The sequence below is a fragment of the Oxyura jamaicensis genome, chromosome 6 (genome assembly GCF_011077185.1).
Source record: "Oxyura jamaicensis isolate SHBP4307 breed ruddy duck chromosome 6, BPBGC_Ojam_1.0, whole genome shotgun sequence".
Taxonomy (NCBI): Eukaryota; Metazoa; Chordata; class Aves; order Anseriformes; family Anatidae; genus Oxyura; species Oxyura jamaicensis.
The window spans coordinates 33,048,971-33,066,662 of record NC_048898.1 but is presented as its reverse complement, the minus strand read 5'-3'; the positions used below and the strand labels follow the sequence as shown (position 1 = coordinate 33,066,662).

At 40.9% G+C, this 17,692-nt stretch overlaps 1 protein-coding gene across 3 annotated transcripts in view; it reads left to right on the top strand.

Annotated features, from left to right (window-relative positions):
- The window catches only part of C6H10orf90 (chromosome 6 C10orf90 homolog), a 63,377-nt gene that overhangs the window by 21,960 nt on the left and 23,725 nt on the right, over positions 1–17,692 (top strand). For all 3 annotated transcript variants that reach the window (XM_035330399.1, XM_035330400.1, XM_035330401.1), the window contains exons 2-3: positions 8,605–8,693; positions 10,672–11,743. In XM_035330399.1, the coding sequence (XP_035186290.1) occupies positions 8,605–8,693; positions 10,672–11,743 (1,161 nt within the window). The remainder of the gene's footprint in view (positions 1–8,604; positions 8,694–10,671; positions 11,744–17,692) is intronic.

Sequence of the window (17,692 nt, the reverse complement as noted above, 5' to 3'; positions counted from 1 at the left end):
GCAGTAAATTAATAAGAAAAAAATCGGGACTTGTAAAACATGGGGACAACTTTCCTGCAAGTGTAGCTGTGCCTTGCTATGCTCGTGTTTGTGTGGCTACAGGTATGGGAAAGGCTTTACTCGTAAGAGTAGCTCCTGCAGGACAACTACTGTGAATATAACTATTCATATTTTGGAATGTTTTCCAGATTGGCCGTGTATCAGAAGGTACTGAGGAGTGAGTGTGTTATGCATGCAACACCGCAGAGCAGGGAAGTCTTGCAGCGAATAAAGGAAAATGGATTTTCCTACCCAACTGTTGCAGCCCTGATATAATAATTTGGGACTGAAGCTTTTAGTTGTGCACGAGGAATGGCAGATACGAAAAATCAGGAGTTTGGGGTTGTTGCTAGGCAGCAGGTTTTTGCTTCCCTGCAAAAGCAGCCACAGCTGCTGGGTCTGCCCGGGCTGCTCGGGCAGGGGGCAGTGGGTGCTGGTGACGCCCAGCCCCACTTGCTCCATTCAGGTGACATCTGCCACCAAAAGAGAGCCTGCGAACTCTTAATGTTATTCCTTGCCAAAAGGTAAGGTTCTGAGGGTTTTTACATTTAGTCATCAATTTTGAGCTTTTCCGCACCCTTCATTTCTGAATTGTAAGTCTGAGTGATTTTATTTTTTTTTTTAAAGGCAATTACCAGTTATCAGTTATGTTGAAACTTTGAACCTAGTGATAAAATCTCCTGTGCCCTGTTTTGTGTTCCTACTGCTGTGTTTCTGTTTCAATCTCTAGAAGGATCTGTGTTTCCAGACCTGTTGCAGTGGAACTCAAAAAGGCTGACTTTCAGCATCAGACAAAGCACGGCTCTGTGTTAAAAACACACCATAAACAGAGATTTGTTTTATCTTCCCTTCAAAAGGCGAGCGTAGGTATTATCTCACCAACTGGAAAGTTTTACGTGGTAGAATAATTACCAAGTTCACCTGCACGAAGGGTGCTAGATTTAGAGTTGAGGCAAGTCAGCGGTGACTGAAATCAGTGGGAGCTGTGTAGTCTTCCTGTAAAATAAGAGGCTTCTTTTTGCTTCGTCATAGATCTAGAGGCTTGGAACTCTTGGAACTTTTTAGGCTTTGTACTTATTTAAATCCTGGCTATTGTGTTCTTACCCTGTGAACACTGAATTTTTCCTTTGCTTCTAGCCTTCTGCATCCACTATTATCAAGCAGTTTCTGATGTCTGTAATCACAGCAGTTAATGTGAACAACTTTTCAGAAATAAATACTATCCCAAGTATTATAGAAAACTGAATGCTTCCCTTATACAAAAGTAACATGAAAGGTCTGTATTAAATCTGGCGTGACTGGTGCTGCACTGAGTTTAGTTCTGTTGTACAAATTGTTTGGTGTTAAATTTGGCTCATGTGAACATTTTTTATTTTTTTTTTTTTGGGTGTGCTTTAGAAACAAAATTGGACTGACAGAAATGTGTTTTGGAATCTCTACTCTTGATGTCTTGACAAAAGCATCTGTACCCACAGCATCTACCATTTCCTGAAGCTACCACTGTATTAAGAGTATTAACAGGAAAAAAAAAATCAATAAAACAAAATCCCCGCAGCAGGGTATATATTGAGTCACAAAATGCATGCATAGCAGACAGTGCACAGGTTTTCTCTTACCCTCTTTACTGTTCCTTGTCTTAAAGTTATGCTCTCACAAAAGCAGATGAAAGGTAAGAAATATTGAATTACCTCTAGCTCCTATTATACATGAGCAGTGTTAGACCAATGCACACATTTTGTAATTGCTACGGGTTCTGAGTAACGCTGGTAGAATTTTTATTTACAAAACTCATTTGTACCATTAAATTTTGTGTATGTTATGGCCTTTACACGAATACACGTAGCAACGCTAAAATAACTCTTCATAAATATATTTTTGGCTGCCTCACTGCTTTTCCTTTGTTTGCTTATGCACAACATTTGTCATGTTTACAGTCACTGAAGAATTTTTTTTGTCCGTCTTAAACATTCTTGTGCTTTCATAAATGGACCTGGTCACTAAAATGGGGACGTGTTAATAAAATGCTGTGAAGGAGACTTCAGGAGGGGTAGAGCACCGCTTCCAACAGCTCTTTACGTCTGAAATGTTTCTGCTACTTGCATCTTTGTTTTGACATAAGCCAAATAATGGTACAATAGATACTAATGAATCTCAGTGCAAGGTTCTGAACTAGGAATGGCATTCAGAATGCCTTTAAATGACAGAGATAAGCGTTATTTATTTATTTATTTATTTATTTATTTATTGCTGCTTATGCCCAATCTCTCACTTTTTTTGCAAAATCCTCTTAGGAAAATGTGTCCAAGCTACACAGAGTACCCATCTCCCAGAATCCCAGTGAAATATATGGACAATACTGCTTTTCTTTTAGCATTGTAGAGAGAGACTGGTCCACCAGCCATCAGAGTGGGGAAGCCACAGAGCTTCAAGACCTCCTTGCTTGGCTCATCAGCACCAGGGACTCACTCAGCGACTCACTCCTTGTCCCAGCTTCTTCCTTCTACTCCCGTAGGAATAGGAACCTGTGATACTTATGGCATCTCTTCCATTTCCACAACAAAAGGAGGACTGAAGAAACATTATGAAATAAATGGTTTTACTGTTACATGGTAGTACCCCTCATGATTCAACCCAATTCTCCATGCCTTAGATATGCCCTCTAATAGCCTGTCTTCGAGCCTCCCCATCCTATTCCTACCGTATTTTATAAAAATCTCAGAAGAGAGCTCCAGCTCCATGTTATTTAGACTAAAGAAATCAAATCTATGTCAGCTTAAATCTTCCTGTGTACTTCCATTTGAGTCCCTGGCCTGAGTTATGTCCACACAGCTGGGCTTCGGCAGGTTTGCTGAGTTAGTTGCTGCGTCCAGGAACCGAGATTTGTTAGCATAAGCTTAGGCTGCCTAGAGAAACCTAGGAATGTGTTCCTCCCCACACCACTGAAAATTTAAACAAACAAATGAGCAAAAACAACCCCCAAGCCCCAAGAAATAAATACAAAACAAAACTTGTGGAGGAGAAAGGTGAAAAGGAAAAATTAAGAATATTCTTAGTTAACTCTGTGTGTGTGCGGTTTTGTGTGACAGATATGCTGGGGAAGATTCCCCACTTTATTAAGTGAAGATAAAGAGCAATAGAAATGTGGAATGAAAACACAATATTTTTCTCTTATGCATAGGTTTCAAGACATAATTCCTGTGCTCTTTCTAGCCCCCTGATGAGCACCTTGCTTCTAATGGCATGGATAATGAGAGATTTACGACTTCTGGCTTTCTGATAGCAGACCAGAACTCATTTGTCCGTTCCGTGGCGGATCCTGTAATCATCTCTGCAGGCAGCCAGCTACAGCTTCAAGGTGTGCAAGCAGGGAGAGATAATTCAGTTAACAAATCTCACAATGCTGCTTGTAATAGAAGAAAATCCATCCTGACATCTTAAAAAAATATTTTTCTATTTTGTTTACATAATGAATCCTGTTCACACCGAAATGATTTCAGGCTGCGTTGCTTAGCCTGATTTGAAAATCTTCCCAGCAAAGCTGCCTTAAAATACTGTTATCTTTGTACAACTGTGTTCAAGCACTTTCTTTTGTGGCAAGGTACTTGTTTATATTGGGTTTGGCTTTTTTTCACTGCAAGAAAGATTTCAAGAAGAGCTGGCAGCTGCTTTCTCTCCCTTTAAATCTATATTGCATTTGACCCCCATTGTAAGTAGGTGCCTGGTACTTGTAACAAGAGGTGCAGCAAAAAATGCTGTAACAGGACTGATGTACTCTCCCTCTGCCATCCTCTCGTGATGGGTAAGTACAGTGTGCTTTCTAGCTGTGTTTGAGCTATCAGGATGACAACGTGTGCTGCTTAAGTATTTTAACTTAGAAAAAATTGCTGTCTGCTCTTACATGAAGGTAGCTGAATGTCAAACCCCGTGGAGATGAAAATCAGGTGTATTTTTATAAGAGCATAAGGAAGGTAAAATCCGTGTGTGGCTGTGGGGTCACCTTCCTGCCTGCACATGCCTGTGCCCCACCTTCACTGGGATGCTGCCGTCAGACCATCATCGATGTGACACATCGCATCCTTCTTGGACTGGAGATCACTTCAGAAGGCTTAGGATCCCTGAAGGAGGGCAAGACCGTGCCTGCGCCAGGGCCTTCTGGAGATGCATCGCTCTCTCCACTAACAAGCAAACCCAACATTCTTCAGCAGATTCCCTATAAATAAATTTAATATCAGCAGGAACTCAAGCACAATGAGGGATTTTCAGCACTTGTCTCTCTACTTTTAGTACTGTACATACGCACTTTAGCTTGGTTGTTCAGATTTATTTTAGAGTTGACAGTACTCTCTGCAGTTTTATGGTATTGTTTCTTTATGACACATGAAGAAGACCAGGAGAAGCGGATTTGGTTCTGGTGTTTATTCTGACTTGGCTTTCATCTTAGGCATATCTGTAATGTCTGGATGGTTTTTTGGGATGACTCACTTCAGATTTCCAAAAGTGAATTATGATCTCTTCCAGCCCTTTCAGAGAGGGAAAACAGTGAATCTTTAACGATGACACTCTGTTCCTCAAGAGTTCCACAGGTATTTGGATTAGATAACTCTCAGAATATTTAAACAAATATGATGTTTTAAACAGAATTAAGTAAAAAAGAATTTCTCCAGGTTGGTTTTAATAGTATGGTTTAGCCACAGATAACTTAAAATGGGAATAATGCCTAACAAGAGAAAAAGGCTTGAAAAACATTTTAAGTTATGCCAAAGACATTGTCTTAACTGAGTGATTGCTCTTGGTCCTGTGCCTAAGCCAAGCCATCAATGTCCTCTAGCTCCCAGGCACTGAGGGTGAAATTTGTGTGGTTTTGGGCACTGATGGCACCGATCTGGGGACTGAAGTGACCCCAGCAGCCATGGACCTGGAAGAGAGCCTAACTCTCCTTGGAAATCTTTTAGGTGATGGGCTAAGGATCAACAAAAAATGACATTTCTTAGTGAAATTGAGAAGTTCTCCCCTTCTCATACTGGTGTGTGTGTTCTGCAGTGCTGTTTTACTGTGTTTTGAGGGAAGCGCTGGAGGCTCCAGGAGTTCATTTTGAGGTGATGCTGGTGGCTCAGAGGGGATGTCAGATGTGGTCAGCATGGGGCTTGGAGCAGAACAGAACAGATCAGAAGCGCTGACATGCGTTTGAAATTTGTCAGCGTATGAATAGTAAATGAATGAAACATGCAACTTTCATGACAAAAACTGGAGAGGAGGACAGGGCGAGTGCTCTAAAGTCATTCCAGCTCTGTCTGGTGTCACTTTGGCTGTCACCAAAGGCCACCCCAGCACGGTAGTTTGCACGCTTCCAGCAAAGACCTGCAACACTGGTACAATAGAGTTTTCCACAGCTTGTTTGCATGAGAGTCTTGAGTGCTGTACAAAACCTCGGTTGGCTACAAACCAGGCTGTCCCCGTGCATGCCAAATACTCACGGTGCACTATTTTTCACCAGCACCCTCACCTTTGCAATTTATCTGTGCTTCAGCAAGCTGAGTTCTGAGTACATCTTTTCTGAATCATTATCCGAGCCGGCTGCCAGTTGGCCTGAGGCAGACATCCAGGCACTCGAGACTGGGAGAATCGGTTCCAGCTGCACTCTGTAATTAGGAAAACCCTGGTCTGCAGCCGGATGTCCAGATGCCTTGCCAAGGAGCGTATCATTTGGTTCAACAAACAGCACGGGGGGCGGGGGGCGGCGGTGGTAAAGGGGGTGAAGATGCAATAGGACAAAGTTCATAGGCCAGGAACTGCTCCTCCGTTCCTCACTGCCTCTCCCATTCATTAGCTGGAGAGGTGGGTCACGGTGGGAAGGGAAGGGCTGGGGAGGTTAAGCAAATCCTCAGGATGTAACTCGGTGAGAAATAATTCTCTTGTTCTCCCCATAGAGATAGAAAGTACTTGAAATGTCATTTCTTTCATGCTTTCGCACCAAGGAAAGGCTGAACTTTGCATTTCATTGTGTAACAAGAGTTACAGTGCTGTGTGTTCTGTCAGCAATGAGAATCTGCACGAAAACTCTGCGTGGGACACATCTCAGCTAAACCCTTGTACTCTCTGAAGAGTCTTCATTCCAAACACAGATTCAAGCTCTTTTTTTTAAAGGATTTTTGCTTTTTCCAATGACATTAATGAACTAATGTGAAGCTTCCAAGACTATACTTAATAATGGGGAAGTTACCGGAGCTTTTGCCACCACTGTCATTTAATCTATTTCAGCAACAAGATTAAATGACTTGCCAAAAGTTTGAGTGTTTTTCAACCATAGGATTCCCATAGTAACATGAGAATGTCATTGAACAGGATAGGATACAAAATTCAATGCAAAACTCCTCTCTGGATGGTTTAGCAAAGAAAATACATATTCCCTTCTCTTCCCACCTCACTTCCTATATCTCCTGCTCCAGAAAGAGCTACTTTTTAAAGTTAAATGATTAAGAATTAACCGAGCTGCTTCAAAAGGTCTGTGTGAAGTTGGAAGGTCTTACTATCGCTATCACAGGTGGTTACATTTTTAAGAATAATTTACAGATTATACATAATTTACTCTGTGGACTTTGACAACTTGTTCTTGCTTGACCCCGTGGTATTCAGTAATTTCTCTTGTGCTGAAAATACGTTTGAATGAAACTCATGAAAGACCATCTGGCAAAACATCTTCCTAGGTCTGATTTATCTCAAGCCAGAATTTGGGATTTCTTTGCACACTTCTTGACATTCACAAGATGATGTTCTCCTGTTGTAGCTTCTCAGCTCGACCTGAGACAACTGTGGTTTTCTTACTGTAAACTATTTGAGGAAAATGTTGATAGCAAAGTTGCTGCCTTAATTATATCCGCTTTGTTTGTGAAACCTCTGGATTTCTCGAGGGCTTGCCTTAACTCAATCCAACGATTTCATCTTTATCCTTCTCTGCAAGTTATGTCCTATTGAGTTGTTTAAAAAAAGTAGGAAAGACACCATATGTGGCAGGTTTTCATTGCAGAAGTGTTCACGTGTAATTCAGCAGGATCCTGATATGCTGACAATGCCTTTCCATGAAGCCCTCCCAGCAGTTACCACTCTCTGCTCCTTGTGGACATGGGTGGACTTTGTCCCTTCAGGACCCATCCTTCTGGTCCTTCCAAGAAGTAGCAGCACCTCCTTTTTGCTGTGCATCGCAACAATGGGGAGCAGGCTCCAAGGGCATCTCAGCCATGATTTATGCCAGCAGGTACCATGATTCAGTGCTAGGTCATGTTCACTGCATTTTCACTGATTTCAACTCTGCTTTATTTCTTTGCCAAAAAACGTGCAGTAGGCCTTCCCTTCCAGCTATGTTCTGGATTCTTTTTTTTTCCCATACTGTGGCTAATGAGTCCAGAGGTTTTCTCTGTTGCTTAGGATTTTCTGTTGCTCAGTACCAGCTATGTATATACACAGTGGCACTGGTGTCTCAGAGCAGTGCCAGCAAAGTGTTAAAGTATACCTTATTAAAGCACAAAGTTCATCAACCTGATAGTATTTTGTCATTGCTGTCTCAAGGTGGGACTCAAGGAAACCAGTTGGTGGGGGATAGACCTGATACTTTCCCCCTCTTTCCCTTCTATTCTTTATCTGTATGCAAAGTGATGCATAAAGCCTGCTGTGGTGGGTATGGTTTAATGGGCACTTTTTTTAAAGGGGAACTGATTTATATTTCTTTGTTAATGTATTGTTACATATAAACTGAAATTCTGCTTGCTAAAAAAAAAAAAATCAACTTTTGTGGCAGACAAGCTATGTTAAAGAAGAAGGAAAATAAAATCTTACCAATAGATTGACTTGTTGATATAAAGAAATAGCTAGTAACGTCAAGAGATTTCCATCCAGAGAATTTACCAAATAGAAAGTAACAATTCCTGGCATAGGTACTGACAGCAAACATCATTATAGTGTCCTAGACTTTCTGTTACATGGCAATTAGTTCTTTGTAAAAGGCAGAGTTAGCCCTCACAGGAAACAAAAGCTGATCACAAAGTTAGAGGTTGATGTAATGATGTAAGAGGTATCACTCAACTGATGTTATCACATAGGTTGTGAATATGCTTTAAAATTGCTATAGTTGTTTAAATGTGACTTAGTCCAAATGAAATGGATCTCATAGCATCCAGTTCATTAATGTGCTCATTTGTGCTCTTGGGTTCTGCAAACCACACAAAAGTGAAATTTGTTGAAGCCCTTGTTTTGCATCTCCCCTAATTACTCCGGACACATGCCTAAAGCCAGGTAAACAAGTAGCAGAGAGATTCAAGCTGTGATCAGCCCTGAACAGATTGCGAGACTGTCCCCAAACACCTCTTCACAACAGGATCCCAGTGGTGCTTCAAGCTCCTCTCCTGGGAAGGAGGAGAAATGCAATCCCTCCTGTAACCGGCTCCCAGGGCAATCGGATCACTTACCAGAGCTTTTTCCCTCCTGCCTGTTCTTGGTTTGAAACCACACTTTATCACTCATCTCCTCCAGGACGCTGATGATAACGTTTCTTTCCCTGCATTTGTTTCCCAGGAGCAGCACAAAAACAGTGGGGCAGTAACAGGACATGCACGGGCCTCCAGCAGGAGAGTGCTACAGAGAGAAAATCAAGCTCCGTGGAGGTATGATAAATAAGTAATGGGTAGATAACAGTCAGCAGAATGCATTCGGGTTTAAAAACAGTCACCGATGGCTGAGCAGTGTGTTTGGACGTGGTTTTGTTTAACTGAGCTCAGCTTAGGCAGCCAAAAAGCCAAATAAAGCAATGTTTAGGAGGCTGTAGTTCTGTGTGCTCTTGGAGAGGAAAAGAGATGCTTGTTTTGTGGGGGGGAAAAGGTTGTTAAAAACCTCTCAGGAGACTAAATTAAGTGGTATCCCAAGTATCAGTACACTCTGTCTCAGATGTTCTCTAGATAAAGCCTGAGGTTTTCAGTTCACCACAATTACTCGGTGTTAGTGCATATTTTTTTCACAAGATGCAGTGAGGCTTGAAAACTCCCAATGAGCATAGGACATCTGGTCAAACCGTAAAGATTCATTTCTTTGCCAAAGGTTGGGAGGAGGGAATAGTATGTATACTCAAGCAGAAGTGAGTTATCTAATATTTGAATTTGAAGCTAATAGAGAACATTTTTGACATGCCTTTGGACTTTTGCAAGAAGTTTCCAACTGTACAGTCCTTAACAAAAGAAAAAAAAAAGTCAAATCAACTACTGCAGCAAGAGTGGCATCCACAGAAAGAAGTATTTCAAGGAACATTCTTCTTCTGTGACCTGTAAAAATCTCAGGGAAGTCAAGAGCTTTGGAAGCTATGCAAAGATCTTAAACCTTTAGGTAGAAGTAAATGCAGTGCTGAAAATATAAGGCAAATGTTGTTACAAGCCATGAAAGAAACAAAGAAGGAAGAAAATGCTTTCCCTAGGGCTGCAAAATTATTGAATTGTCAAAACCACAGGCAGCTGGTTTAAAGAGTTGATAAAATTTACCTGACGTTTCACCTCGTTAATAAACTCTTAATCTAACTCTACATATTTGGGTTCCCAAATCAGCCTTCCCAAGAGCTACAAAGGAGGCATTATTCTGTGTTATTTCCCCACATGGGGGACAGGAGCTCAGAAATGGTTTTCCTCTTGGGCTTCAGTGCAAGGTGAAATACTTGTTAAGCACTGGCATTGATTAGCAGATGATGTAGATGCTCAGATACAATCTGAGATGAATGCACAATAAGCAGGAGCAGTCCAAGCTAGCAAATGGCACCTAAACCCTGAACGAACTTGAGTGAGCTTTCATTATGGAGCAAATCCTCAGATTTTGAATGAGAATTCAGTGGTGTTTTTTTAATTATTATTTTATTTTTGTATATATATTTTTTTTTTCTGTCAGGATCAGGAGATCTAGGAACATGGGTCAGGAGCAATCTAATCAGCCAATTTACAGCACCAAAGAGATGCCTTATTGCATGTGACCTATATGACCAGCTCTGTGGATGATAATGGCAGGAGATTTTAAGCTCAGATTTACTCTCTGTTGGATAGCTTTAACATACAAACACCCCTTTTGTCACACCAAGTGAAGTAATGGTCTGTCAAGATGTTTACTGTCATGGTCAGACACATGGACTTGGGCCACTGTCAGTCAAACTTGGACATAGGTGGTTTTACAGTTAATATGTGCTAACAATTAATGACAGGCAAGAAGGAATTGATGAATTAAAATAGCACTTGTAGCCCATGTAGGAAATTATATTGCTTTTGTGAAGGGACCGCAGAGAAGTTTTTCCATGCTTTTAACCCGTGAGGTTGTAGAGCAGCCATGACCCCGATGCCCACATGCTCTCTCCAGCACATGATGACACGCATGGGCCTTTTTAATTCACATATACATATATATATATTACATTGGATGAGTTTTTCAGTGAAACCTCCCAGACAATGCAGAGCTGATTTCAAGAGTGTGTATTTTAAAATGAAGGGAGAGAAAACTGAATATGAATAGAAATTTAACAAGATATTTTGAACTATGGTAATATATGGTAGATGAGAAATAGTTTAGATATATTATGATAGAATATGTTGATAATTTGGATCTTTTCATTTGCAGGAATCTTTGTCATCAACAAGTACAAAATTGATTTCACCAATAGTCATTTCACAGATGATTGATGAGAATAAATCAAAAGAAAATTGGTCTGCTTTGCTGATGCAGTCTGCAATCCCACAGCCCAGTGCTTATCATCTGAAGCAATCTTTGGCTAACCATGATTTGGTCAACATTAACAGTGCCTTTATGGTCCTTCCCAGCAGATTAGAAATTCAGGCATGCTTAGATGACACCACCTCTTCACTGGACTCTCCCACCACAAATGAAAAACAACGTCAGAACCAGTGGAAAGGGTTTGCCTCCATAACTATTACAGCCAGACGTGTCTCTGCGGGCTCCAGTGACCCAGCATGGAGATCCAGGGCCGTGCCAGCGCCCCATGCTGCATCCCCCACGTTGAGCAAGGTCCCTGTTGACCTCCACCACCGGCCTCCACCTGGCCAAGCAAACCAAAATGTCACTCCATCAAAGGCTTCTGAATGTTGCTCAAAATCAGGTGAAGAGCTGCGTGAGAGGTTTTCCAACCACAGAAACAAGGAGAAGGGTCTTCAAAACAGCGATGGGAGAGAGAAAGTACTGCCTTCGTTCATCTCATCTGTCCACCTTCAGGTTTCTCAGCAGTGTCCAAATACTATCTGTTACATAGACAAGTCACTCAATGTGTGCCTTGTCCAGCCTCGAATTAAATGCCAAAAAATGCATAGATCGACATTGTCCTTCCATATAAACTGTAGTTCGTCTAGATTAACAGCAGATGGAGTAGATGGCATAGCTAATGGAGAGCCAATAGAGGAGGTACTTCAGACACAGCTCCTAAGGGAAAACAAGGCTCCACTCATAACAAACTGGAGTGCAGGTTTAACAGAAAATAATGTAATTAATAAACAGACAACAGATGAGGTCTGTTTGGGTACTAAATACCCTTTGAAAAGTGTCTGTGCCTCTGAACTTCGAGCGTTTGATATACCCAAAGGACGTAATACCATAACAACAAAGCAACATGACAATAAGCAGTCTGGCAGCTATCACACTACATTTTCTTTCCATCTTCCTAATTCAAGTGATGAGGCAGGTAAGTAATTTCCATAAACCTCAGTCCAGTGGAGCAGAGGTTCAGGCTGGAACAGACCCACCACAATGATTTTACGTGAGCAGATAACAGTAATCTGCTTCTGCAAAGGCATGCTGAGTCAGAGCACAAACCAGACATTTTCAGTTCCAGGACTACTATGAATATATTTGCCATGCTTGTGATGCATGCTGTTCACCAGATGACAGAGAAAACTCTGCCTGTGTTTTCAGCACGAAACCTCTATTTTAACCATTTATAAGTGTAATTTATTTATTTTTCTCTCAGCAACATGCAAGCGATTAGCCCTCAAAATAATTACCTTTCTTTCTGGAAGGGCTGAATTTCAAGATGTGTGATTAAGAATGAGGTTTCTGTACTGAACTTGGTTGTGTGCTCCTTACAACTCAAAATGATATTGCTTTTGGATTTTGTTATTTAGAAGGCCATAGTAATAAGCCTAGGTGTTTGTAAGTGATGGCTTCAGGTATGTTTTGCAAATCTTTAACACATTTGTTCCAAATATCTCCAAGCATTTTGCAAACATAAAATTTTCTTTGCAATGTTGCTCTCAGGAATGGGAAAGATACCGTGGGGATTGCTTTGTTCCCACAGTGGTATAGCTTCTGCTGCACTGGACTGCAGCAGCTATTTTACAGTGCACTTGAATAACCACAGCTGAGTTTATTGACTCACCAGAAAGGGAGCGTGGATGGGAAGAATGTCAATGAGTCTGCTTTTTACCAAAGGCACTAAGGTTGAAACTTACCCCCTGTGTATCCTGCAACCTTGGGCTACAATTAATTGCAATTACCTTGTACTTACACATCCTTTTTCATCTAAGGGCCAGTATGTGAGAGTAAGCTATCTCCTAAATTTCATTTGTACCCACATCCTAGCAGTTATAAAGGAGAAAAAAAAAAAAAAAAAAAAAAAAAGAGGGAGAGAGAGAAAGATGAGGAGTTGCGTGGTGTCTGATGGGCTGGAGCAAAGTACAAAACCTGGGCCCTGCAATTCCTTTTCACCTTGGTGTTACTTCTGCACTTGCTGCTCTTGCAGTTATCAAGAAACAAATAATGAAAAGATGCTGCTTTATTCAGAGGCCTCGTGTTTTAACCCTTAAGAAAATTATCAGCAAGGTCAGGGTCTTCCAGCAAGAAACTTCATTGCATAGCAACCTAATTTAAAGTAACTATGCCCTTCTGAAATTTTCATAGGCAGTACCAAGTATTCAAGGCTTTGTTCAGCAGCATCCAACGTCTCCCTGTGATGCATCACAGAAACAAGGATTAGAATAACATTGAGATTTGTCATGGGCTTGGTGATACAGTGGTCACTGTAAAAGGATCACTTTTACTAGAAGCAACTAGAAAGTGATATAGAAGATTGCTCGTGGTTCTCCAGTTTTTATGAAAAAAGGAAACAAGTGAGGTAACTGGCTGAGAAATACTGGTTTTTGAAAAACGACTTCCACCATTTGTGTACACAAGAATACAGGTGTAAATAAATATGGGAAGTGTTACCTTCTTAACTGCTTCCACCATTTGTGTAAGCAATAATGTAGAATGTAAAGATATATGCTTCTCTTGATCAGACCTTTTGTAGTATATAAGAAGGTGTTTATCATCTTACTACAACTTTCCTGTGTGAAGTTTGTATAAGCAGCCAGTATAATGCTTCACAAGAACAGCCTTTCTCACCAGGATTCCCAAAGTAATGAGCTCTTGCATAGCTGTCAGCCATTAAATGTGACAGATCACAAGAAACACAGTTCAATTCATGAGACATCCACACTGCACATTAAAATGAAAGGCATTTGGTACAATTTTAACCTGGGAGAAAATGAAAAACGCAGCTCTCCTTAGTTTGAAAAAATGATGAAATGAGAGAGGGATCTGTTAAGTCCAATATTCCTTTCTGGTATAAATCTGATATGGTCCTACAGATTTTATTTTTATTTATTTTTTCTAGACTAGTTTTAATTATCTAAAGGCATAAAAGCTGTAATGGGACACTTACCTTCCTGCTTTGTGCTTTGGCATTTCTGTGTACACAGCTCAAAACTGCAAGACCTGTATAGCATGATGCTGCTTTACCAGCACAGCAAAGTGACAACTGCCCCATCAGCAAAGTTCCTTATACCACCACAGACTCCCAGGTGCTTTTTAGGTACCTTTTCCTCCAACATTTACTAGCTCAAATCCATTCACGTTAAGGTCTGCTATATGTTTATGCAATTAGGTGTCTGTGAAATGAAATGTTTAAGAAGAAGGAAGAACTAGCACGTTAGAGGCAACAAACAACTTTTGACACCATGTTAATACTTTAATGTAATTATCTTACGGATGGAGGAACTGCAGAGAGCTCTTTGTCCGTCACATTTCTGATGACCCAGAAAGTTTGAGTTTATATTAGTTTGCAGCTGTAGGCAATAGCTTCCTGCCAGCAGAAATTCAAGTGGTAATAATATCACCATGGCCAAAAAATAGAAAAATAGACTTTTCTGTATGAAATCTGTAAATGCAGTTTCCAGGATGTATAGGCTGTTTTATTAGTACCCGAAGAGGAATGAGCACCCCCATACTTCTGTTTCACAGGGGCCAGCTTTGCTGTTTCCTGTGGGGCTGGTTGTGTCATGGTCTCTTTGGACTGCCTTTTCCTAATTTTTCATGTGACTTCACTAAAGTAATGACAACTCTCCTTATAGTATTACTCATAGTATTTCATGTTGAAATCCAAATGTTCAAGACTTGGCTTTACATGGACCTGGATAACCTAACCTAAAGCCCTTCTTTCAGCAGGAGGTTGGGCCAGATAATCTCCAGAGGTATATATTTCCACATCTCACCACATATCAGAAGGATATTTTAGGCACATTATGAAATGTAAATCCTGGGCTCTGCTCATGGTTGGTAATTATACCTAGAAATCCAAAACTCTCAGCCTTAGCATTCAAAGCCATGCCTTGTGTCATATCATCCCAAGGATGGATTATAACTTCGTGACTTCATCACTATGGACTGTGTCATCTACTGGCTCCACTGCTTTTGGTGCTTCACCTCCATTATCCAGCAAGAAATTGGACTCTAACTCTGGAAAATCCAGGCTGCGTGTGAAGTCAGTCTTCAGCTATGGGAGGGCATAGAGATGTAGGAGGTAATTGCGTTCACTTTAAATGGGTGGTCAGCATATAAATCTTGTGGGCAGCTTGAGGAGCACATGTGACCACTAATGAGAAATGTCCCCACTGCGAGCCACAGGAGCGATACACAGGAGAGATACAGCCAAACATAAGCATGGGCCAGGCTTCATGAGGACCTCGTCACAGGCAGTCGATGTGGATCACCTGGCCTTCAATCACTACTTCTAACAAGCTGTCAGAACTTGCTAATGCTGCCTTTAAGTCAATGCAGCACTTTCCTTTACTGTCTGTAGCTAATGTCTCATAAATACAAGGTAAGTTAAAAATGAAAAGATTAGTCTTGTTTCTGTTAAAGACAGGAGCATTTTTAATCTTAATTTCTCACCTACCCTTCATGGAGAATATATTGCACATGAATATCTAGTTTTCCATCCATCTTTTATGATATATTACCTACTTGATGCTATACTGAATTATTAAAAAGGAGCAAGGAGAAGGAAAAGGGGCACATTTACTTTCATTTTAACCTCTTGATCAGACAAAATCATCACTTTTATAAATCTTACATAGCCAACATCTGAATTTATCTGTTTAAGCTTAGATCATCATAAACATCCTGATGCCTGAGCACCTTCACAGACCTCAGCTTTGTTATAAACCAAGTTTTATTATAGATGATTTCTGCTAGCACTTCAACTCTTATGGCGTCTACACCTGTGTTTTTCTTTAGTTGACATACCCAGAACTGCCAGGTAGTGTTATTAAGGAAAAATAGCTGTGATGGAGAGAAATTTAAATCCAGTTGAGGTGGTGGGTGCTGCATGGGCTGTCACAGCCTATGCTCAGCTGTGGAGAGCATGGAGGATGCAGCGCTCGCCGTGCTGGTGAGATAGCTGAAGGTGGGGAAAGAGGATTATGATGTGCTCATGAGTCAGCGTTTGGAGGTGAATGTGATGCAATGGGGGTGGTTGTGACTGTGGGCGGGGGTGGAAGCGTGTGCTGGGCATGGGGGAGTCTCAGGGGGCTGCACTACCAGCACCCCTTCTGCTGCAGAATTCAGGAATGGAGAATAAATAGTGGTGGCCAGCAGTGCTCAGGAGGAGGAAAATACATTTAAATCAGTGAACGAGACAGAAGAGCCAGCTAGTAGTGTAGTTGCTTATAGTTTTTCCCCAAAGAGAACATCAGGTAACTTGAAAGCATAATTTACTTAATTAAAGCAATACAAGATAGTTTACAGAGAAAACTGAGGTGGAATCTGGTGTTTTGGGGTGTTGAGGGACCCAGATGGTTATAGACTTCTGTTTCCTCTTAAACAGGAGTTTCATAACAAGTGCTGAATCTAGCAGGATGTTTGCTAAGGAGGAAATAACTAAATTTTAATTGTTTCAAGAGTGTTTTTTTTTTTTTTTAATTTAGTGTTGCTATCTGCATATGTATGTATTGATACTTATATTGGAGTAAAATCAAAACAGTGGGAGCTGTGGGATTTCAGTATGCTGATATCTGCAAAACAGAATATTTTAGTTTTAAAAATGTATTGAAAGCTTCTGGGATTTGAGACATTTATATCAGGCAAATATTTGGAGGTCACCTTTAAACTAATATATACTCATGGTAATCAGTAGGAAGTCTTAAAACTGAAGAGTATTAGTAGTGTTTACTTTCAACTATTAAATAGCAGTTGAAATGTTGCAATGAATGAATGTGGCCTACCTGATGTTCTCACCTGACCTTCTGTTTATGGGAAGTCACCACAAAATAGCCTAGAATACAAGATTAGTGCATGCCCGTCTGTATATACGTACACATATATATGTATTATATATAAACAAGATATAATTAGAAGAAAGTTGTTCCTTAGAGTATGGAATTTATTGTATAGAAACTTGAGTACCTACAGCTGATGCTAATTAACTCCCCAGCCTGAGAATGTGTATAGCAGTAGTGATGGTGAAGACAGGAGAAATGTGAAATATGTCACAGAAGATTTTACTTTAGCATGCACCTGCTAAACATGAGGAGTCAGATCTTTGGCTGATGTCAACCAATAGAAATATCTGCTTTCAGAGGAGCTACGCTGACTTACATCAGCCAAGAATCTGGCCAGGGACATTACTGACTTGGCATTATGGACATAGCAGCTGGTGCTGACTTGTTAAGAACAAAGCACCACATGCCAAAAAGCCTATTAGAAGGGTCTCCTTTGATGTTTCACTTCATCTGGTATAAATTTAAAATTGAGGAGGTTGTCAATTTTCTTTAGTCTAGACGTTTTGTGTCATTGGATCTTTGTCACGCTGCAATGTGACCTTCATGTACTGTATCAGACGCTGAGAAGTTGAGGACTAGTCCTTATAGATGTTGAAAACTCAGTGAGGAATTGCAGCCCTCGGTTATGAGTGACTCTAGAAGATGCTGCCACCCTTCAACACAGACCCCAGCCTGTGTGATGGGCAATTGCCCCTCCTTATCTTGGAGCTTTTTAATCCCTGTTTAGAAGGAGATGTCCCCTATTCTCAGGAGGGCCTTTTCACTTCTACAGAGTGGACTCTTGAGCTTTGGCCCTTGTTTCAAACACTGACTGCCAGTTGCCCCATCCTCTGGTGTGACAAAGAGAGGGGTGAGGAGGCTCATTGGGTCTAAGAGGAAAAACAAGAGAATAGTGTTGTGGGGCATTCCTTCTTACTCCCCTTATTTAGAAAAAACTCAGGGACTCAGAAGAGTGATGTGGCCTAATGCCCCATTGTATGGATAGTTAACTACCACTGGAGGTCACAGGTGATGGATATAAGTAAGGGGATGAGGTG